The sequence below is a fragment of the Pezoporus flaviventris genome, unplaced genomic scaffold (genome assembly GCF_033815535.1).
Source record: "Pezoporus flaviventris isolate CSIRO_AGI_PZ_B2104156 unplaced genomic scaffold, CSIRO_AGI_Pfla_v1 ptg000009l, whole genome shotgun sequence".
Lineage (NCBI taxonomy): Eukaryota > Metazoa > Chordata > Aves > Psittaciformes > Psittacidae > Pezoporus > Pezoporus flaviventris.
In genome coordinates, this window is record NW_026892557.1 from 2,339,836 (window position 1) to 2,363,856 (window position 24,021).

The 24,021-nt window shown below is 43.9% G+C and overlaps 1 protein-coding gene and 1 long non-coding RNA gene across 10 annotated transcripts in view; both read left to right on the forward strand.

The window, feature by feature from the left end:
- The window catches only part of RERE (arginine-glutamic acid dipeptide repeats), a 222,103-nt gene that overhangs the window by 138,032 nt on the left and 60,050 nt on the right, over positions 1-24,021 (forward strand). For all 9 annotated transcript variants that reach the window (XM_061450185.1, XM_061450187.1, XM_061450191.1 and 6 more), the window contains 3 exons: positions 9-133; positions 698-797; positions 11,216-11,314. In XM_061450185.1, the coding sequence (XP_061306169.1) occupies positions 9-133; positions 698-797; positions 11,216-11,314 (324 nt within the window). The remainder of the gene's footprint in view (positions 1-8; positions 134-697; positions 798-11,215; positions 11,315-24,021) is intronic.
- On the forward strand, positions 1,001-2,150 carry LOC133267611 (uncharacterized). The gene is made up of 2 exons (XR_009742814.1): positions 1,001-1,582; positions 2,062-2,150. It is a non-coding gene; the product is annotated as an uncharacterized LOC133267611 (long non-coding RNA).

Sequence of the window (24,021 nt, forward strand, 5' to 3'; positions counted from 1 at the left end):
TCTTCCAGGCTAAGCTTCCTGATCTGCAGCCATTTCCTTCCCCAGATGGTGACACAGTGACACAGCATGAAGAGCTTGTGTGGATGCCAGGAGTCAATGACTGCGACTTACTTATGTACCTTAGGGCAGCAAGGTAATTCCAGCCAAGATACTACCGTGTCCTTAGAATGCCGTAATGGAAACGTGGACCACTGTGTATGTGCAGTGGCTACAGTCACTCCTTTCTGTTCTGTTTGCCTGGTAGATTAATGGCACTGGTGGGCCTCATCATAATGCAGAGGATGAGTAAAGTGCTTGTAGTTTGCAAGAGTACAGAGATGGGGGAATCTGCAGTTTTCTAACAGCATGAAACTAATCTTACAACAAAAAGGTGGCTGTCTCTGGTGAGACTGTCCTCAGGTGTGGAGGTTCTGTCTTCCATAATCCTGATCAGGCTTTGGGACTGCTGCAGTGCCAGCTTTTATTGGATGAAATGCACTGAGATTGGATTTTACTTTCGAGTTAGTTTTTCCATGTGCTGGGCTGACTCAGCTTTGCATAAGAACTGTTTGTGGTGCCTTCTTTTACTTGTTTCCACATTATCACAAGGCCCTGAAATAGGTGATTTAAGGTGTAAATCTACTATTTGTGTATTGCATGATGTGTGCATCAAACAGTGGCTGAAGACTTTAAACTTTTTTCCCCTCAAACCATAAAGGAGCATGGCAGCTTTTGCAGGCATGTGTGATGGAGGATCCACAGAAGATGGTTGTGTTGCAGCCTCCCGTGATGACACTACACTTAACGCACTCAACACAGTAAGTATATAGATGACTGCATGGAAGAACATGCTTTCCATTCATTTTTGGGCTACTTGAAGCGTGTAGTGCGTAAAATATTTAGCAGATGAAATAGATTTGGGGATCACAATATGCGATTAGGATATTGTAACTTCCTTTCCATGCCAGATTGTTTTCATAAGTCACCTATAGAACATCAGGAATAAACTTTTGAGTGGTACCTTTACGATGCCAGGTAGTGAATGTTCTGTATGGGAAGCTGCTCAGGTCAAGTACACCAGCTGGAGTAGTTACTCATTGTCCTTTCATTCAGTCCAGCTACCTTCTAGCTGTAGGAAAACAGTAGTTATTTCCCAGGAGGAAGACTCGTAATGCCATGAGCTGTGTAGTGCCATATATGTGGCAATGACTGTCTGCAGTTTGTCCCACTCATGATCCAGTCTTACTTGTTGTTTATATTTGGATGCATGTACCCAAATGTTCTCTTGCATAAACACAGTGTGTGTAAATAAAGCGTTACCGAGTGGTTATGTAGTTGTAAGGGTATGTTGAGATGCCTACACAATTTCAGTGCAGCCACAACAACTGACTGTATGGGGGAGGGTGAGGGCCACTGTCATCAGTAACCATCATACATGAAATGGTTTTCTAAGGTTAAGCTGAAAAAGCGTGCCTGTCATTCCATATTTTTTGGTGACACCAGGAAATCTGCAGTTGTTTGCTCCCCCAAAACCCTGTCTGCAGCTGCGGGAGAACCGTGGTGGTAGTGGCTAAGCTGAAGTGTGTCTTCATTGCTCCCTGAGGTGAATGTGTCAATCTTAGTCCTTTGGCTCCTTCCCTAAAGACAGCCAGTGTGTTAAAGACTTAGTGCTTGGCAAGAATTGCAGTTAACTCTGTATTGCACATCCTGTTTCTTACCTGTGTGACACTTTAGTCCTTCCTTTCTCTGGGGATGGATGCTGTGTGATTCTGATGGCTCACCACTCTAGAACATCCGAAGTTGTCCTCTGACATCTTTCTTAGAGCCTCAAATCTCTGTTAAGGCCAGTAATCATCAGAGAGCTTTTGGAACTGGAATTTCTTTCCCTTTATCATCCATAATAAAAGGCTAGTGCAGAAAATCCATTTAACTTCACTGCTTCACTATCTAATACATCCTTTAATCACCTGGGATTCCAAGGAGCCTGCAGTTGCACTTGTGGACTTCTTTCTTCTGAGACTTAGATTAGTCCCAAATGATTTTGTTTCTGTTCTTATGGTTCTTTTCTCTTTGTATTTGTAGTGCACATCTATTTCAGATCACTGCTGATTTATCTCCTGAACGGGGGAGCGTTTCACACTTCTGAAATGAAAGCACTCTACAAACTCTTACCCTCTTAAATCTTGTTTGGGGATGTGTACTAACTCTGCTGCTGTCCTGACTTCCCTTTCCCCTCAGTGTGACGTTGTAGTGTATAGCAGTAAGACTTACCCTGTGGTTGGGGTGTAATCATCTCATGAACTTCAACGTTGCTCAAGTTTCTCTTCTGTAGGCACTGTGGTGCAAGTCCTCTGTTCTTCTTCAGGCTGGATTTCAGCCTAGTTCCCATTCATTACTCAGTCTGAATATGGGCTGTTGGACTTCCAAGAAACAACAGTCTGCAGGGTTTGACCTTAATGACTCTTGAAAGCTCCACAGGCTTCTGTGGTGGTTGATTTATTCATGCTGCAAAACTCTCCTCTGAGTACTAACACTGTTCAGAGCAGTTTTAGAAGGCAGCGGGGATGCTTTCATTGCTCACTTTGTGAGCACATTGCTCACTGGAATAGGCTTTTCTTACGAATAATAGTTCTGTCAGGTGGGATATTTGAAGGAATTTTATTTCCAAGAGCCTACTTTCTGAGTAACTTAAACCAGTTTAACCTGTTCTCCTGACAGAGTTGGGACCCTTCTTACCTTGTAGCTCACCATCGACCCTAAACCATGAGATTCATCTGCTGAACTGCGAGGCTCTCACCCTGCACTTAGTTGTGGTTTTGGTTAGAAATTATCATACACAACCCAGAAGAGCAATGTAAGGAACGTGTTATGGTATGATTTCTTATTATGGAAATCCAATAAAGTTCAGAGCAAGACTTCATCTAAATTGCTCCTGACAAGCTCCTTTGCCAGTGTTTTATTTATGTAGTTAACAGATGCTGTAGCCCTCAGCGTGATTGATTGTTAATTATACCAGATAGAAATGAAGATCATTGGAGGGCACAATGCAACTTATATATCAGCTCAGTGGAATGATTATTTACTAATGGGCCAGGTGGCTTTTGGGCTGTTTGGATTTGATGCCACATTTGTCACTCTAACCCTTAGGAGTTCATCTCCCACCTGATGAGTGCTGGCTGTCACACAGAGTATGGAGGAATGTATGTTGGTTCCTGAAAGTCTTTCACCATGATACTTTAAGGTAGTGAAGGTCTTTTCTGTTACAGGACCATAGAAACAGGTTCCTGAATTGGGCTGACTTCCTAGAACTAGCTGGGGTTTGTGCTTCAGATATTCACAAAGGTTATTTGATGAATTAGTCCTTAAACTATTAGCCATGTAAGACAAAACCATGCATATTGAGTACATCTTTATTTTACCAGTTTTATTATTGACCCATAATCCATAAAGCCATTTTTATCAGTGAGGTGGTAGATGATGGGAACCCTTCAATATTCCTATAGCTACCCAGTTCCTCCCATCTTGTGATCTGCAGAACCACATCGCTTCGAGCCAGAACTCCTCCTTACAAGTGAAAAGGGAAATGGAAATGCTAATTTGAGGTATCCCAAACCTTGTTTTGGGTCACTGTGGACAACCCCATTGCATTCTGAGCATCAGCATGCTTGATGTGAGAGTTCCCTAATTAATACTCAGTAGTAACGCACTTTGCTCTTTTAGTGCTTTTGGGCTTTGAGCGTGAACAGGCATCACTTTGTAATGCTCAGAATACCAGCAAAAAGCCCCTCAAAACACTGTATTTACAAGATACCTGTGCAGATCCTCAGTGAGAAAAACATGCAGGAGAGCCAGGATGTAATCAGCCACTTGTGGGGTTGTTTTTGTCTATTCCAAGCTAAGTGAAACTTGGAAATCGAGGGGAAAACCTCGGGATTCATTCCTGTTCCAAGTCAGCCTGTTTAACTGCCTGATTTTGCACAGCACAAGCATCTGACACAGTGGCTTGTCTTCTTCTGTAGAAGGAAGAAAAGGTTGGGCAAGTATTTGTAAGAAATGGCCAATTGTGGTTCCAGTATATTTTATTTGGGGGCAAGTTTCTTCTGAATTGATTTGAAGATATCTCCCTGTGATGAGGACCTGTTACAAGGATCGGAGCTGCCAAGCCCTGCAGATTAGAGCTATCAGAAGAAAAGCTTAATAATACAATGGTGCTATGGTGAATACTGGCCATAAACTGAGCTGCCACTGCTGCAAGTACTGTGGAGTAAGAGCAGGGTAAATCTTAGTGTAGTTCCTGCCCTTCCCCTCCTCCCATTTCCTTGCCTCTGTGCTCCAGAGCTCTGATTTAGCATCAGATCTGGTTTAAGATCCTTTTTATACCCCATACTAATACAAAGCCAGAAGCTCATGACCTCTTTTATCCTGCACTGCTCTTGACCTATGCCTGCTGTTCAGAGTTTCTGCAGGTCTTTTCTCAGAGTATCCAGGTCAAGAAGGAGTTAAATTACTGCTTTGGTCTCAGCTTTATAAAAGCTCCAGGATAATAATTCCTTCTCAGTGTTCTGCCTTTCCCATTGTTCTGGCTCAGCAGTAAGTGTGAGCATCGGTTCTATAAAACAGCAGACCCTGGGAATGTCAGGGTGCAAACTCAGAGTGTGTGAGAGTGGGTCTCAGAGGTTGTGGTTGGTTTTGATGGGGAGATCAGAGCCAGCAACTCCGTTTATCCTCATATGGTAAGAAACTACCATCAGTCCACCTTGCATACTGCTGCATGGAGTAGACAAAACAATCATATGCTAATACTGTATAAATCTCTCTTTAGTAATAGCATTGTTCTGACTTCTCATCACACACTCTTACATGGGAACATGTCATTATAGTGACAAACATAATGTATCCAGTGTAAGGAAATTCTATTCCAAGTAAGATGTCACCCAGACAAATTAGTCCCTGTTTTAACTTGCCTTTAGACCAGATTTTCTTGTTCATTAACTACAGACAAGGTTGAAAGCATCAAAAATGATTTAAATATATGTTAGCATTTCTTATTATTACTGGTTTTCCTTTTGGATGAGTCTTAATTAACAGTTACTCTCGTGGTTCAAACGAGGTAGCGCAGCACTTCAGGGGCCATCGCTCCCTGCCTGGGCATGCAGGAAGACGAAGCCACCTCGAGTGCCTAAGACAGCTTTGCCACTTTGAATTTTCATTCATCCTCATCCTTGCTTTTGGGGGAAAAAACTTCAGTGCTTCATTTGCAAGATGAGTCAGGAAATCTGTCTGGAGAAGCTGTTGGGACAGGCAGATAAAAAGGGCCAGGAATGACAGCCAGGGTTCCTTGGAATGTGTTTGGGAATATGTAAAATACTCATTTTTTTCACAGAACGCTTTCACAAATCTCTAATAACAGGTTTGGGTTGAAGGGACCTTAAAGCTCCTCCAGCTCCAACCCCTGCCATGGGCAGGGACCCCTTCCACTGGAGCAGCTTGCTCCAAGCCCCTATGTCCAACCCGGCCTTGAACACTGCCAGGGATGGGGCAGCCACAGCTTCTCTGGGCACCCTGTGCCAGCTCCTCAGCACCCTCACAGGGAAGAGCTTCTGCCTGAGAGCTCATCTCAGTCTCCCCTCGGGCAGGTTCAAGCCATTCCCCTTGGCCTGTCCCTACATCCCTTGTCCCAAGCCCCTCTCCAGGTTTCCTGCAGCCCCTTTAGGCACTGGAGCTGCTCTAAGGTCTCCCCTTCAGGAGCCTTCTCTCCTCCAGGCTGACCCAGCCCAGCTCTCTCAGCCTTTTGAAAGCTTTGTTTTAAAATGCTGGTACAAGTTCTGCAGGTATTTGGGAAGTTCTTGTCCTGGATGCTTGTGGAGCACCAGCCATGCCTGTTGCACTGGCCCACAAGAGCACATGGCACAGCTGGCACATCTGGCTCCCTCTACTGCTCTGTCCTTGGCACCTGGGTTTGAGCTGTTTGGCAGAGCCTGGCAGTACCAGGGTGTGCAGAGTGGCTGTAACACAAGCATCTGGCTTCTTAATCGCCATCATTAGCATCTTAGAGCACTCTGTAGCAATTTAGAAGCTTAAAACAGATTAGAATTGGGGGGAAAGAGATGGAACTTCCTTTGGGGGGTATTCTGGAGTTACATGGGGGTTGGGGTGTTGTTTGGGGGTGTTTTGCTTTTATTTTGGGGTTGTTTTGCAAAGCATTGGCACTGGTTTGTACGTTTTCAAGCTTCCAGATGCCACAAATCAGATGCAAACCACCAGAACCAGTAGTTACTTTCTCTTGAAGCAGCTTCCTGACTTCTGTCACCTTCTTTTAGATTCAGATTCCTTTGCAGGCCAAGCTGTGTCAACTGGTTATACATGACAACTTCCCAGTTAACTGTGAGAGCAAAACAAGCTTTGTGGGCACAGTCTCCTTGTTGGACAGTTCAGGTTCTGGACCGGTTCGAGGTGTCCTTGGGTACCAGAGGGAGCTCAGCAAAGTAGTTCTGCCGTCTGAGAACGGTGTATCTAGGTCTGATCCACATTGTTTGGTGTTGAGGCAGATGGGGAGGAGGCTGTACTTGAACTAGGGATTGGGAAGGAAGTTCCTGGGTCTGACAGGTATTTGGGGCTAGTTGTTGGGTATCAGACCTGGTTGATAAAAATCAAATCTTGCCATTTTGGAGGATGAGCACTTTAAAGAAGCTACATTTGTAAATAGATTTTACTGATTCACCTTTCTTTGCAATGAAGCATATTCCGTTTGATAGTAGGGCAGGATGTCCATAGCTATAAAGAGCATCTGCATCAGACTGAAATGTGGCAACTTTGCTAGTGAAAGATGTGGCCTGAATTCCATTTTGTATTAAATTAGGTTCTTGGATTACAGTAATTACACCAAAAGGCCTCGCTACTCAAGCCACATGGCAGTAATCCTTGTTCTGCTTGTCATTTTCCTTGTCTTTTTCCTTCTCTCTTCCCTCATTTTCTATGCTCTTAAGCATGCTGCAGTTGTACAGAGAGCTACTGGGTATCTTGGCCAGTGTCAAGACAGTGAGAGAAGGAAGTCCCTCATAAATATCTTGTTCTTAAGCCTGCAGAGATTTAGAGAACTGGTGCTTCAGTAGAGATGCTATTTGAATATTGACAGCGCAGCACCAAGCAAACACCATCTTCTTCCAATCTACTGAAATCCCTTGCTTGGCAGCAGTGAAAATCTTCTTTTGGCTCCTCTGTATTGAGTCTTGAGATGCTCTTGTGATATTGGTAATATTTACTGCATGTTGGACAGGGCTTGGAGCGAGCTGCTCTAGGGGAAGGTGTTCCCTGCCCATGGCAGGGGGTTGGAACTGGATGAGCTTTAAGGTCCCTTCCAACCCAAAGCAGTCTGGGATTCTGTATTGGGCAGGTCAGGTTTTATATCCCTGTTCCCTGACAAGTGATGTGATTTCTGAGCAGTGATGGTTCAGTGGAAGAGCCTGGGGAACTGCTGAATTCCAGTGCTGGACATGCCTGCATCCGCACAAAATGTGTTCCATCTCAATAATCCCTTCTGCTTTTATTGGCTTTTCTGGGTTACATTTCAGAGGAGCTCAGCACTACTTTCTCACTCTATAGTAGCAGTGTTTTTCCTTAGAGAAAGAGACTCTGGAATCTAACAGCATTCTTAATGGCCTGCAATTATTTAATATTGTAGCATGAATGCAGCCTAACTCAGATGGGCTTTTCAACAGAGATCATAATGACTGTAATTGCAAAAGGATGCCTTGCTGAAGCAGGAGCTGCCAGATGCAATGCCATTCCCATCTTAAAAGGTCACGGTAAAAGGGACATTTAAATTAAGTTATAAATTACAATTGAAGAACAATATTTTGATGAGCAAGACCAGAGATGTCAGAGCTGCAAGATGTAATTCATGGGTTCATTACAGAGCAGAGGTGCCTGACAGCTGAGCCATGCCAAGAGGAGGATTTATTTGCAGCATCACACAGAGAATGGCAGCTCTGCTGAGGAGCTGTAGTAGGAACTTGAAACCTTGTGGTGATGTGCAGACCTTATGGCAATGAGGCTTGCCTGTGATCCTTTAATGGCTGTTGTAATAGAAAGGAGGGGTTTGGACACGGGCACGTGCAGAATTTCTTCTTTAATCGGCCCAGTGATGCAGAAGGTGCTGGATTTTCTCTCTCGAAGCACGTTTGTGTCTCTCCTTTTTGCTGCAGTAGGGTACATACATAATGCTACGGTGCTTCAACACTTGGATGGCAGAGTTACAGCTAAAATTGGTGATTCTCTAGGTGGCAGGATGGTAATGTACTGTTTATAGGAATACCTTGAGGAATCTGACCAGAAGTTAATGAAACCATAAGCAGTCATCATCAACTATTATTTATACGGTTGAGTAGCTTGCCAGTGAAGTCCTTTTATATATATTACATGACCAAAAGTAATAAGCAGAGAATGAGCCAGATTGAAACACGTACATTTACCTCTGGCCCTTATAAGAAAACATTTTGCCTTTTTGCTGCATTGTTCTCCTCCTGGCACTGAAAAAAGCTTCTCCATATTCAAGTTTTACTTCTCTTGCTTGCTAAAAGTAACATTTTCTCCGAAATGATGATGGCCTGGAAACCCTTCTGGTTTTCCCTAACCAGACCCTTCTTTCTGGGCATGTCTGATTTATGTTTTCTTGCAGATTGAACTGCTTGGGCAATAGGGCTGCCAGGGAAAAAAACCACGTGTTGTCCTTGAGGCAAAAGAAAGATGCCCTCCAAATTGCAAAGAGGCTTTGGCATTGCAGCATGTTTTGAGAGGGAGGAAAGAGGGAAAAGGAACAGAAGCACTATTCTCTTCAACGCTGTCAGATTTCCTAAGTGAAAAACCCTTCTAGGTAGTGGCATGCACAGAAAGAAAGCATTTGTAAGGTGAGCTGGCAAAACAAACAGTTCTTTTTTCGTTCAGATGGATCTGGTCCCAGTGCTGGAGAGCAAACAAGGAGGAGAAATTAATGTGTACCCAGTAGAAAGGACAACATCATATTTTCATGCCTTTTTAAGTAGGTACTGCATACCAGAGGAGCCTTGAAAAGGCAAGGTAAAAACCATTTGAGGCTGTTGGGGTGTGTTAGCGCTGGTGCTGTGAGCCTGGCTTTTGACTCTTAGCACTTGAGCGTGGCTGATGTAAGATGGGCTGAGATCTTGTTTCCTTTGCATGGAGGTGCAGTCATGGGAGCTAGCACTCTTGGAGTCACCAGGCAGATGGACAAGCCATTGTTCTGTTGGACACAGGACTCTGTGGAGGCAGGTTTGAAAGCCATGGTGTCTGTAAGAGATCTCAGGAGGTGCATCTCCTTGATGGAGAGCCATGTGAGGTGCTATTGATGGCTCTGATGTGCTTGTGCATCTCTTGGCAGTGGCTTGCAGAGATCAGATAGATGAAGAATGTAGGCGAGCAGGAGGTTGGTTTTGGGAAGGTGAGGCATTGTTTCCTATGGCTACCCTGCATTAGTACATACAGTTCTAAATTACTGCACAGACTATCTTAACTTCCCTGTAGGTGCCATATAAAAAGCTGAAAGTGAATAGAAAAACACTCTGGCAGAGTTTGCTTTCTTGTTCCCATTATATTAGCCAAGCACTTGTTTTAGAGCAGTAACACCCTGTAAGCTATTGCTATTTTAGTTGTTGGTAAGGAACAAAAACTGTTCGGGCTGCCGGTGAAGGGAACATTACTGTTTGTTCTCCAAACACACTGCAGGTAATGATCAGAGGGCTTTGCCCAGTAGTGACCTTTGATTTTTAGATGTACTTCACTTACTTTAGAAGTCTTTCAAGTATAAGAAACATTCTGGATGCCCCAGCAACTTGGGGGAGGTGGGAGAGCACCTTCAGTAGTTCCAGATCTGTTCCTACTGATGATAGATTTGAGGCAGTTTGTAGCGTAACACAGAATGTACTAATTTCTCCCCTCATACAGCTGGTAACGTGCTCATCCCTGTCAGTAGAGGTGTGCAGTGTGACTGTGGGCTGTGCACTTCTCTTACAGCTAACCCGGTCCTCTGCATTTCTGCAATGCTCATTGCAGTGTTCTCTGGGACTGCTGAAGCCCAGGTCTAGCAGCATGGACGCTTCTAGAGATGAGGATGCAGACAGCTCAGGCAGGGAAGGAAAAACAGGAGATAATCCATGTGCAGAATCATGTTTTGGGTGTCCCTGTTGTGAAGAGACTTTGGAGAGTGTTCAATTCTGTGATGGTAATCTGTAGCTTTGAAGCTTTGGTTTGCTCAGCACGTTGTGGAGAAAAACTGCCTCTTGTCGTGTGGGGAAGCTTGAATGCAAATTGTTCTCCCTTTTGGGTACAGGAAGATAATTCAGGTTTTGCCATCCCTGCAATATTTCTTTTTCTTGGAGCTCATTTCCAGAAGACATAGGGCAGGTTCCTCACTGGTGCTTCAGGCCTTCAAATCCCACTGTACTTTGAAGATAGGACAGGCTATAAATCTGCAGCGTGCTAAATGTTTGCTATCAAGAGTTAAGAGCCGGAGATTCTCCTGGGTTCATCATTTAATGCATTTTTCAGTGTAGTTGTTTCTCTGCCTCACCCTGATTTAAATGTCTACGGCCTGCTTCAGACAGCTTTTAATCATATAGATACCCAGTTTATGGGGGGAAATAAGGGACACCATGGGCTGTGACAGTGAGGTCAGCTTACAGACATCCCTACTTGCTTTTATGTACTCCTATAGCGATCTGTAGAGGTTTTGTTTCTCTTCTGTACTTCCTTTCCAACAGCGTGGTGATCTCTGCAAGAGAGTTTTCTGGATGGGTAAGCACGATATCCCGTGATTTGCAATCTTGTATGTGAGGTTTTCCAGTTGTTTCTGCTAATCTGAACAAAATCCGGTGCTTAAAATTCAAATCCTTTGGAAAACTCTTTTGTTGGAGCTTTTTTAACTTTTCCTTGGAATTTCTGATGTCAAAAACCCATTAAAGTGAACCAAAAAATCTTCAGTGCTTTATGGGCTCAAACGTTATCTGGGAGAGAAAGGAAGGGGAAAAGCACACTTGGTTTAATGCTGTTTTTTCTACTAATGAAATCCCAATTACCCTTCAGTTGGTTTAAATTTCACTTCATATATCAACAATAAAAATCATTAGGCATAGACATCTCCTGTGGCCCCTTTTAGTGGCTTTTCTCCAATATCAGATCCCTGCTAATCCCGTTGAATGATCTATTTGTCTTCTTTATTTTTTAGCTACATGAAAGTAACTATGATGCTGGAAAAGCCCTGCAGCGCTTGGTGAAGAAACCTGTGCCAAAACTGATTGAGAAGTGTTGGACTGAAGATGAAGTGGTAGGGAAATGAATTATTCCCTTGAGCCTTATAGTTCATGTTGCTTCTCTTGCTGTTTTCTTTCTCTTAGTTTCCTTTCTGTCAAGACATTGTCTTTATGGGCAAATAATTTGTTGCACAGGATGATCTTCATGCACGATTCTGAGTTAGTGGGGTCTTGATTGATCTTCATAACTATTAGACGGAGGAGAATACCTTTCCAATAGTAGAATAAGAGAAGAAGATGAAGTGACTGTTCTTGAGTGGATGCCATGAGGTAAATGAATAGCTGCAAAACTCTGGACCCTAAACTTCACGTTGATTTTCACGTCCAGGAAAGCTGTTAATGTTCATTAATTGAAGCAGGACAAGATGGAAAAGGCATACAAAGTCTTGTCCCTGTTTTTTTCCTGCTGGTATTGAGGATTTCAGTGTCAGCTCAAGCTGCCTGGTGTAAGGTTGGCTATCAGTGCTTCTCCTAAACAGATTAAGTCCCTTCTTCCCCTCTTGTGGAATCTTAGAAAGTGTTTACTGGCATAGTTCTTGATGGATGAACCTTTGACGAAGAGCAGACCAAAACCAGATTATCTGAAGGCTGGGATTTAGCCATCCACATTTACTTTAAAGTATGTAGGAATTGTCAGGCTCCAAAACTGTACTGAAAGGGTACATCCATCTTGTGCAGCTCCCAGAGTAACGTATGGACACAGTGAATTTGGGGCATGCAGTAAGCATGCAGTGTGTTATTGTGGCCTCACAGTTACAGACCTGGAATTGCTGAGGCTCACACAATTTAACATCCCAGTACACTGCAAGTCTCATCAATTTACTCATAGTCATAGTGCTGTTTCTTCCCCATGGCTGCTGGTAGTTTGTCGTTCTAGGTTTGGGGTTGTGCAGGCAGAGAAGGAACATCTAAACATGTCATTCTCCCCTTCAGACAGAGGTTGAGGCTTTTGGGGTGCATGGCTTTGGATTGAAACGTTACTGTTCTTAGCCTACTAAATGATGCTGTTCTGCACTATGATCAGTGGGAAAGGATAATTTTGACCCAAGAAAGGCACCTCTTCAGCAAAGCTGTAGCTGACAGAGAGGGCTTGCTGCAGGGAAAGCCCTTCACACTCATGTACCACATGTATTTATTTATGGGTACGCTTCCAGATGTGGAGGAGATGGTATCTGTGTGAGAACCCATCAAGCAGGGGTGCTCCTTGTGGTTCATTCTACAACTTAATTGCTGCCTTTGTGAGGTTTCTGCTGGCTTCGTTTTTATCCATCTGATACAATGCAGCCGTGCTTATGAACCAGCTTTCTGTGGGGCTCTGAGCTGCAATAAATCATGGGAAGTTGGGAGCAAATTACACATTCTTCATTTGCTGAGGCCTTGTAAACAAACACGCTCTTAAATAGCGCATTCATCACGAGAGGCATTTGCTGGCAGCGGCTGGAATCCGAAGGCTGCTGCGTTACAACCCTTTGTTTGTCGGCCCTTGCAGCTCAAGCCAGCACACATTTGCCTGTTCAAAGTGAACCCGGGGCGTTTTCAGTGCCCAGGAGAAGCGCTGAACCAGTTGATTTGGGTTACAGCTGAGAACTGGGTTCTGTTTTAATGCTGCTCTTAATTAAAGCTTCACAGAAGGGATCCCTGTGCAAGGTAACATGTGGGGTGACAGGAGCTGACCAGGCACCGCTTGGTTTGGGAATGGGAAAACGTTCTATTTCCTAGCTCAATAGTTAGGCTGCAGCGTGTACTGAAGTAGGGAATCAGCTGGTTGGGAGTTAGTTATGATGAAGTATTTATCACAGACCACCTGAGTTGTTTATGGCTTTTATATTTCACTGTGGAAAAGCTCCTTCTCTTATATACTGTATTGGAATAAGTGGGATAAAAATCCATCTTGTCATGTATACTTAACAGGTATATAACTGGAAAGAAGTCTGCTATGGTGCAAGACAGCATTGCTCAGCGAAAAGTGACGAGTTTGGGTTTCCTGTTTGTTTCTTTTCCCCCTTTGAATGAATGCATTTTTTAGCTAGTTATTTGGTGATGTATTTCAAGTCGTAATCAGTGGGTTTTTGCTCTTGTAATCCTCTGCTGCAGTTGACATTGATGCTGTAAACCAGAACTGATCCGTAATGGGTAAAACTTCCATGGGCTCTCAGCACTTGTTAATTATTCAGACAGTGGCTGCAGAGACTTTGTTTTAAGCTCTAGAAGTCTTTTAGGGAGTTCTTCCAATGAGTTCTGTGTGCCTGCTCTCCCCTTATGCACACCTTCTGCAAAAGCTAGATTAGGGCTAGGCCAGTTCACATAAACCTGTATTAAAGTTGGCTTATGCCGAAATCCATCAAAGAACCCCTGTGGTGACGGCGAGTGAGCGGGGATCATGTGCTAGCACGGGCAGCAAAGCAGAGAGACGTCTAAAGCCTATAACACAGTTTCCTGATCAGTTTTACAGTTATCTTGTCATAAAAGGGACTTTTGTTCTGGGAGCAGACGGTAGGAACAAGCACTCGGAGTGCTCCACCCTGTTGGGAAGTTTGTATTGTGTTAACTTCTGTTTTCTCTGCGTACATCCTTTCCCACCTTCAGGGTTAAATTGCACAGCTCCACGTGCAGTTTTCCTGTGTAGATTCTTCCCCCTTTCCTTGTTTCCTTTTCCATCAGCTGCACCATGCTGTGAACGCCATGTGAGGGCTTTTTGACATGAATTTGTCCGTGTTAAATGATAAAGAATAGAGCCACACAAACGGAAAAAGCCAAGTTTAGCGAGAAGTAAACCACTGCTCCAGAAGTGCAAAGTGAGCGCAGAATAACGATCATCGACTCTATAAATCACTGTCAGTCTCAGCTCATTTTATCATATTTGTTCTTGTTCTGTTCTATCCAAGTTTCCAGAAACATCTGGCAGCCCTCCAGCCTCAGCAGAGCCAGAGATCAAACCGTGCTCTTATTTATAGCCAGCTAAGCTCCACCTGCACAGCTTCAGAGCAGGGCTGGCCCTGGCACTGGCTGAAACCCCCTCCGGATTGAAGCAGCTGCACTGCACTGCTGAGGCTTGTAAGGGAGGGTTCCTTATTGTTGGCTCTGAAACTGAGGAGGACTCTCTGTGTGATACATAAAGCTGTATAGGAACTCCACAAGCGTTTTCCAGGGAACACTGATGTGTCAAACCAAAAGTATGGCCCAAATGATTAAATTTTGGTGAGAGCTTTAAGCGTGTGTCTTCTCTCCATCTCATAGCGGCAAGTGATGAGCAGGAAGATGCTCAGTAGTGGCTGGTAGTCCAAGAGACTGGCTTCTAAGGCAAGTGGAAGACCTAGGTTCAAACTACGGCCCTGTTTGTGCTGGCCTAGAAAATACCTGCTTCCTTAATTTTTACAGCTTGGATAAAGAAGCAGGTACCACTCCAGGTACAAAGCTTGGTCATTCAAACTCCTGAACTGAGAAATGGCTCTGTGCTGTGTGGCCTGTTGAAATAATGCAGATGATGGCTTTTGTTGTCTCAGTTGTTCCATTCCTGCCTTTCTATAACCCTGTGACCATGTTCTGCCTGCTGCCATGCCTCTAGAACCCCAGAAGTCCCCTGTTAAGCTGATTTTCTGCCAGATTCTTAAGATGAGCCTCAGAAAAGGTCTGCTGCAGGAAAGATGTGCAGCTGGGCAGAGAGCAGAGGGGAAGTAGCATTGTGGCAATGACAGGTAACTGGGCAAGGTGGCAGAGCATCCCAAGTAGAAGTGTAGTCATGTTAATGGAGGGAAAGAACTGACCTGGTACCGAGTAACCCTTAAAACTTGATACTTCCCCAAGTCAAAACATCTCTAACTCAGTTGGCATTTTGAGTGAGTCCATTTCCACTGTGCTGGATGATCCATGGAGTTGATTTTGTTGTGCACATGCTGGCAACGCTGTGCCCAGCCCAGGTCTCTGTAGGATTTGTGATACAACACTATGAATAGCTCAAATTCACTGAAAACCCACTGATTTATGAAGCTTTTAACACTTTCTGTGGACTATCTGTTGCCCATAGATAAAGCCTCTCTTGTTAACTAAAGCAGCTTCGCCTGTGACCAAACTGTCAAGCAAGAGCTGCTTTGCAGTGATCAAACTGATTAAAATCACGGATAGAAGCGATGTTGTTTTGACTCCTGCTGATGTGGTTACAGAGGTTTAGATCAACTTAAACAGAGGATAAAATCTGCCTGTGATTGAATTAAACGGAGGGCTCTGTGAATATGGAGACAGAGGTTTGTTGTCTCCCTCGTGTTTTGAAACCTGTGGCTATTTTTAAGCCTTTCTTATTCCAGTATGTAAATTCAGAAGCATACTGTGACCACCAGGCTTCCACACTGCCTAACAGAAGGGGCTGAAGTAACTTCTCTACTGATGCCTGTACACGCAGCTCGAGCAGCAGCTGCTTCCTGTTTATAAAGGCTCATGCTCCACCTGACAGCATCAATTTCCAGTGAAGGGGGGGTTGGATTCACTTGTAATGCTCATGATTTTATTTCTGTGGACAAATTTGTTGAGCCATTGTATATAATGCTGTATTTAAGCATTTATAGGCATGCACCTTATAAACTGATACCTAGCAGCAGTTATCCGGTGGAATCCTGTTAGTGTTGGGCTAGAAGGCAGCGCAGTTCTGAGTAAATGCATTATTTGAGCAACCTGCTCTAGTTGAAGGGGTCCCTGCCCATGGCAGGGGCTTGGAACTGGATGAGGTTTAAGGTTCCTTCCAACACAAACCGATCTGTGATCCTGTGAAGCCATGCAGCACATCTCCTGTGTTGATACAGCTGGTGGCAGTGCCCTCTTACAAGTGTCCTACCACTGAATGCCCCATCTGACATGGGTCGTGACACTGCTGAGCAAGGCTCGTGTAGCTGGGGAAGGGGAGCTGACTTAGCCATGGGGCATGTGTTCTATGGGGTATCTTCTGCTAAAATGGGATTGCAGAGTAGCCACTTCCCTCCTTTCATTTTCTTCAGCCATCTTCTCTAGTCTCAAGAGCTAGTGGCACCCAGCCTCTCTAACACTGTTACCCATCACTGCGCGCCGGTAGGTTGTAGCACAAGCAAGATGTAGTTACCATCTGTCTGTCTTGCAACTCACTGAGAGAAAGATGTTTCACTCAAACTCAACAAGGGATTTCCAGAGTGAAAGGTGAGCGAGAGCTACTCTGCATCTCATGGTCACCTCTGAATTTGTCTCCATCTTTGACAAGAGTACAGGCGTTTTTGATGCAAGCCATCAGAACTCCCTACTAAGACTGGAACGGTGCTAGTCAGTTGTTCTCCAGTTGGAAACGTTTCAAAACTGACATTCAAATTGCATTCTGAAACATGCAGGCTTGGAGTTTGTCTATGGGGAACAGGTACAACAAACCTGAGTGCCTGTATTTAAACTGGTGATACGCTGCTTTGCTTTCCACAGATTCCAAATCTGGAACTGTGGTCATTACCTTCTTGCAGCTGAGGTTAAATTGAACACCCCTATTTCCTGGCGTGGTTTCAGTGGAAATATTTCCCAGGGAAAATTGTCCTTGCAGAATTTCCACCCATTCTGGGGACAAAATCTTCTCTGCAAAATGACTTTTTATCCTTTCAGTGATGTTCAGTACAGTTCTGACCTTCTATTTGTTCCAGGTCCAGAAACGAGCTTATTGTGCACACTTCTATTTCAGATAAAAACCCTATCATTTACACAGGATGCAATGTTCATCTGAAGTTTTGTGAACTTGGAAATGACTTTCAATCCTGGTACACCTTGTGGACTAGAAACGTTGAAGGAAATAAACTCATTCGGAGTGTTCTTCACAGAACAGTCCTGATTTAATCTCACGGTTTTATTTCCTTAGTCAGAATATAGGGGGTTTTCTGTCTTTTTTTTTATCGAAAGTACTAACAAAATCAATTCAGCTTCCAGAAGAGAAATATAAATCAGAACTAAAAGAGCCTCTAGTTTATTAGGTTTTTAATTAAACATGATGAACACATTTTAAATAACACAAAGGCCTCGGGCTGAGCTGCATCTAATCGAAACAGATTAAGTCACCCGTCCACACTTGGGTAGTTATTAATTCTGTTTACTTATGCATGCTAGCTACAGGCAGAGTTCGCTGCTGCTGCGTTGCAGTTTATTGCACAGGGATGCTGTTGCTGCATGGACCTGTGCTCCTAATTACCATTCAGACGTGGATTATGAGGAACACCGGTGAGGCTGATGGAACAACCTTGGAAATTCAGGGCTGCGGCTTCTAAAGATAAGGAGAATCTGGGTGAAACAATAGTTTTGCATTATTCCTTGGGATGCTTTCTCCTTTTTCCTCTATGCTTGGTCCCATCTTTTCAGAGATGCTGAATTCCCCATAGGAAATTAAGTGTTCCTTAGGAAGGTGGGTGTTTTACTTGTGCAGAACCATCGATGACACACCATGATGTCCTTGAAAATACATTTTATCATGAAATACGCTGCCCTTTAAATACTTGACATTGCTCTTGATGTAGAGCAGCTGAGGTAACCTACATTCAACCAACCTCCTAAATATTGAGCAGGGATACTTAATCCTGGCTGGTGATAAGCCCTAATTTGCCATGTACATGGATTTACAAGTTCATAAACACCTGGCTTTGGCTTAAAGCTCATTTCTCATACAATCCAAGTGGAGGTCCTTCTGCCAAAAATGACAGGATATGGCAGACTCGTTCCCTAACGTGTCTGTGAGTGTTTGTAATCCAGTGTAGCTGGTCAAGCAATTACTTATGCAAAACACATGTACTGATTTGCTTGGCTTCTTTGCCTGGAATCATCTTTAAATGCCTCTCATCTGCCCTTCTTGGAGTATCTGCTCCTGAAATGATTGTTTTCACTGCTCAGCCCTTTGAAGCCAGGCTTTTCTGATATGCTGGAAGACAGAGCTGCTTACTGGGGCACAAATACCATGAATTTTATTTACTGTTTATGTGGCAGCTATAGAAAATGTAATTCATAGCAAAACTGAAACGGAGCCGCTGGAATAGTGGGGGGTGGGGAATCATCAAGGGATGTTTGAAAAGGAGATGGCATTGCAGGGCTACATGTGAGTAATGGAGTGGGCTTAGGAGGTTAAGGTCTGAGTTACTGCTTAGTTTTAATTCCTCACCCACAAAATATCAACGTTAAGGTTCAGACTCAATGAACATCTTCTGGACTTCAGCAATCGGTAACTGCTGACCATGGAACCAAACCCAAATTGCTGTGGTTTAGCAGGATCTTGAAGAATGAATAAATGTGATTTCAGTTTGAGAGAGTGGGAATGTACAGTCTTGTCTGTAGCTTATCTAAGGACTTGGATGTAAAAGAACCTTCAGTCCTCACAGTAACTGATGAAGGGTGAGACTATTCTGCTTGGGAGAGAACAGTTGTTATTTAAAAGATGCATAGAATTACAGTTCCTTAGTAGCTGACAGGTTTACTAGATTATAAGGTGCAGTACAGCTGGCAAGTCTAAGGTGGGATATGGCTACAAAAGGGGAATTTAGTTTAAACACAGGTTTCCAGACAAAAGGTGATAATCTCTTTGGTTGTGATTAACGTGCATCACTCTTTGATCCAAGCCCTTGTTTAGAGGGATCAATATCCCGCATTCAGCACTCAGTTTATTGCCGAGTCCTTTTGGAAATAAGGCAGTGAATTAAAAATCAATTGTACGTGCAGGAAAGTTTGTGTAGGGCGATCAATTTCCCCTTTTTAGTTTGCCAAAAGATTCCCTTGTTCAACCAGCTGTGAGAAGGAAGGAATTGTAAAAGCCTCCAGCAAATGAGAGAGCCCAAATGGGGTGGGGGGAGTAGATTTCCAGAAGAAAATGATTTGGGTATTTCATGTTCAGCAAAGGATAAAGCCATAAATCCCATCAGTGACCTTGGCTTCAAACTGGGTGATTTCACTGCTTTCACTAATCTTGATCTTTCCCCAGCTGCCGGAGAAGTTAGTCTTCTCTTAACAATATCATTTCTCTGTTTGCTTTGTTGAGCTGCCATATGGTTCTTGATTCATCGCCTTTTCTGCCTTCATGTGGCTTATTTTTATCTATTAAGCACTCACCATATTGCTGATCCCCCCCAAATAATACAACAAATATTTACACTGGCCACTTGCCACAGCTTAGAAGGCTATTTCTGTGCGTGGGGCCGGAAGCTCAACTCTAAACTCCCAAGTTTAACTCCAGTATAACCTGAATAAATGATGGCTGCTTTCAGAGGCTGGTGTTTGGTTTTGTTTTCTAGAGCAAGATTTGCAGGAGAGGCACAGAAGCACCGGCACAGAGTTCACTGTTGCCAAGGGGAAGGAAGCTGCTGCTTGAAAGATTAATAAATACGACAGCAGTTGATTGTCGAAACCACGTTTTTCATCTCATTTTCAAGGGCATCTTAAAAATGGAGATCACTTACACTTCCCAGCGTTCTCGATCATCTTCCTGTGTTCATTTAAAAACGAGAACAAGGCGCTGGGGGACTTGAGAGATTGCATTCCTTCTCCCATAGGGCAGAGTGGTTATTTTATAAATGAAGAAGGCCAAAAAAGCTATCCGCTGTAGTTCCTTAGCAACAGAGCTGGAGTCAGTTTTAATGTTGGTGTATATCTTACCAGTTCTATGTATAGAAGCATGAGCTGTGCAGCTCAGCAGTATCACATCTGAAACAAAGACTCTTCACCCTGGCCTTGTGCAGGGGAAGAAAACAACCCAAGTGTGCTGATGCTCGCCTGGCTTTCCTCCTTCTCCCCATCAGATGATATTCCGGTCAGTGACACAGTTACTGCCTTCAATGCTCTGACCTTTATTCAGATCTTATCTGCTAAGAGATCCGGAATCTGGTTTAAATATAACAACACCCTGTGTCCTGTTCTCCTCCAAAAGGAAACTGAGTCATGGCATTAAAACAGTTGGAGCATCTGGAGAGCGCAGGGATCACCAGAACGCTGGGATTTTCTAGGGTTAATGCTTTGCCATAGCAAACAGAACTGAGTGATTGTAAGTGCTCATTCTCCACATCAGGGTAAAACTCCTTTGCCCTGTATCTGTCTGCTGGGGTAGGATGCTATGTGCCTTGATTTTCAAAGGACAGTATGTATCAGAGCGTTTTTGCTCTGTTTATGCTCTGTTTCTTTGTACATAACTTAATTTCCAAAGTCTGAATTCAATTTCTTTAAGATAATCCATATTTGTTACTAATGATTGACTTTTAAAAGACTGATAGTCTTAATATGTTTCACAGTTTGCTTCCCATTCTGAAAGCAGATGTAATAAATGGCCTTAGATAGCCTTCAGGCTCGTGCTCCTTGGTGTAGGTTATCCCGACACTCCAGCATCTGGGATTGCGTGAGTTTATTTATGCTTTTGAGAGCCATTTTATGATGTAAATATAAATGATGGTTAGCTGCCTGTTTTCAGAAGTGCTATAAAAAGCATGGCTTAGAATCACAGAATGGTTTGGGTTGGAAGGGACCTTAAAGATCATCTAGTTCCAACCCCCTGCCATGGGCAGAAACTTATATTTAGGTTCCCCTTTTCTAATAGTGAGGGAGTGGTGACTGATGTGTTGGCTGGAATTCACAGCAGCATCAGAGCTCTTGGTTTGATTTCACATTAGTTCAATAGTCCTGGCATTTCAGTAGCTTGGTTGAGTTTGTTTTGCAGGTGTTAGGAAATATAAATCCTCCTTAATACCTTCAAGTGCTATTATAATATAGTAATAAATAATGGTGAAGTGCTTTGACATTTTTCCATGTGAAGTGTATGATAGAAATCTCCAGCATCTTTCCAAGTAATTTTGGCTTAGTCTAAATTGATGTAGGTAGAAGTGTTTCATTTTGGAATGCTTTCATTGGAGTTACACTCTATGAAATACATAGAGCCCAGGAATGGATTACTTGATAGGGCAAATCGCTATTTTCACTACTTCTCCTATGGAAACAGGCTGAAAGAGCTGGTCTGGTTCAGCCTGGAGAAGAGAAGGCTCCTTAAGGGGAGACCTTAGAGCAACTCCAGTGCCTGAAGGGGTTCCGGAAACCTGGAGAGGAATGATCTTCAAGGTCCCTAACAAGGTTGCTTTAAAGCCACAGCCTTGAACTTCATCCTGTTTGAGCACGGATGCTGTCAGGTCAGCTTTAGTAAGGGGAATGAATCCTAAGGCTAAGCTGTGGCTGTAGTAGGTGTAGGTCAAGCAGGCTCAGGATGAGCAGAGCTGGGTACAGGTAAGAGTATTTTAGACAGGAAACAGCGTGGAGCACAGTCCATGCTTCATGCTTGGTAGGATAAACACAGCTCTCTGTTCCGGTGCCTGGCAGCGCTCGGTAACCGATGCTTGTTGCCAGAGCAACACTTCCTCGTGTAAGTGATGCTCTGCAGAGAGGTGGCAGAGAGGCCGTGTTGCTTCCTTGGCCAAGCTAGAAAGATGGAAGAAAACAAACGTGCTTGCCAGTGTCAAAGGGTAACTAATTTTAAATGACTATTTAGCTTCCTAGATCTCTTCCTGGCATCTCCAAGCAACGAAAGCTAAAGTGGGGATTGGAGAGGGGAGAGGAAAGATGAGGTTTGCCACCTTGGCTTGTGGCACATGAGAGGACCAAAACGTCTTGGGAAGTATAATGAAGGTTATTGGTGAAATGCAGCGCTTTTGCTTGAAGTTTTGATTGGGAATGTTGGGAAAGGCTTTTTCAACAGGCATTTCTTTTCCAGACCTTTCGAGTGGCATCAGCTCCTCTGTGCTTCTGCCTGAGAACTCATCTGAGAATCAGTTCACATGGCCCAGTGGCCACTGCAGCAGAGAATGACACAATTCTCACTTAAACTTGGATTCCTGTCACGATAGGGATGCTCTGCGTGCTGTAGTGCTCAGGACTTATCTTCCTTGCCCGAGCGTCAGCAGGATGAATGCCAAAACACACCTCATTCGCAAGCTCTGTTTGCATGATCAGTTTTATTTTCCTAATCTTCCCTATCAACAGCACCAGTTTGGGGGGGGGGGGGTTATCTTTGAAATGACATAAAAACGCATTTTAATGAAGCAAATGATGTAGCTTTGCCTCCTCCTGTGTATGAGCTGGGCGGCCGGATTCAATTAGGCTGAAAAATGATCATTTGTTCTATTACAGGCTGTAACAGAGCGAGTGAACAAACTGTGATCCATCACCAGTTGCTCAGCTTTGTTACTGCAATCACTTGCCATCCTGTCAGTGCCTCCGAATCCTCTCTGGGAGCCATTATTTAATTGAAGTTTGTGGAGGTGTCACTTGTTTGATAATCGGCTGCCGCTGTAGTAGGCGCACAGTGACTAAATATTAATCATTTTCTGCATCCATTCAAGGTTCCTAATTACTTACAAGGGTAACAGTGCCAGGAAAGCTCATGATTGCACTGCCAGAAAGAGAACTTGACAGCAAAGAAGGGCTTGATCCAGGGAGATGCTTGGGACCTGCTGAGGAAGGCTTCACTTTGGAGCCTGGCTTAGGGAGCAAATGTGAGGGATTCATATGAGAAGGGAGCTGAGATTTGAGCGTGGAAATGCCACCCTAGAAGAAAGCTTTTTACTGCATCTCATAGTAGCTGAGTAGCTTCCACTACTGTTTATGTGGGCAACACAGATGAACGCCAACACAGCAGCGCCCGGACAGCTTGTAAAGAGTGTGTGTGCTTCTGCAGAGGCTCTCTTCAGCTAGCATGTGGTTAGGTTTTCCTTCCTCCTTGTGTTAAGTGTTGTGTAAAAGATCTGTTGCGTTGCTCAGCGCTTGTGAGGGTGCATTTCAAAGCTGCTGCTTTCGTGCTGCTTGTCCAGTGCTGCCTTGTGGTTTTGAGTATGTTGTGGTAAAGACTCCAAATGCACGTAGCTTCTGGGTTTGTGGTTTTGCTTCAGTGTTTACTGGCCTCTTGATACCTTACTCATTCCCTTATCCACTTGTGCACGATCCAGCATGGTTTTACTTATTCTTTTGTTCCTTTTCTTCCTTTCATTCTTCCCCCCACCCCTTAGTATCTGCTCAGATTTATACAGCTTTTAGGCTACGTGGGGAGACTGAGCAGGCAGCGGCTTATGCATTTAGAGGAGCTAATAAATAAGCATCACAGCATATTACCCTCCACTGCACTGGAATAACGTCAAACACTCAAATCAAACATTCCATTAGTTTCAAATAGGGGAAGGCAAACGAGGGCACCTCTGTTTTATTAAGGTGCATATTTCATTTGCCCGTTATGGAAGATACTGTCCAGTTCTGCGTGTCTGGGGACGCAATTCCACAGGCTCAGCACCACTCCCCCCTTGCCTCCCTCCCTATAAATACCCACCTTTCATGTTTCCTTTGCCAGTGTTCACTTTGTTACAGGTGCATTTTTAGTCCTTCATTTCAAATCTCTCTTCTTCCCTGTTTCTGTGTCGCTTCTTCACATTTGGCACCACTTCCCCCCCCTCTTCCCCAGATGATTTTATTTACACACAAGAAAAGGGAAGTTAGGAATTGTCTGATTCATTCTAAAACCACTTTTATACGTTACTGCCCAGATCACCACGAGCCAGCATCTTCCTCGGTGATTGGGTGGCCACGCTGCAGAAGTGCATCACATACGTGCTTCTGACCCAAACAAAGGGATAACTGAGTAGTGAGGGCTATGGGGTGTGCTCATGATGCGGGTGCAGGGAACTGAAACCTTGTGCAGTGGGGCTTATTAGTTAATAGTAATAGCACTAAT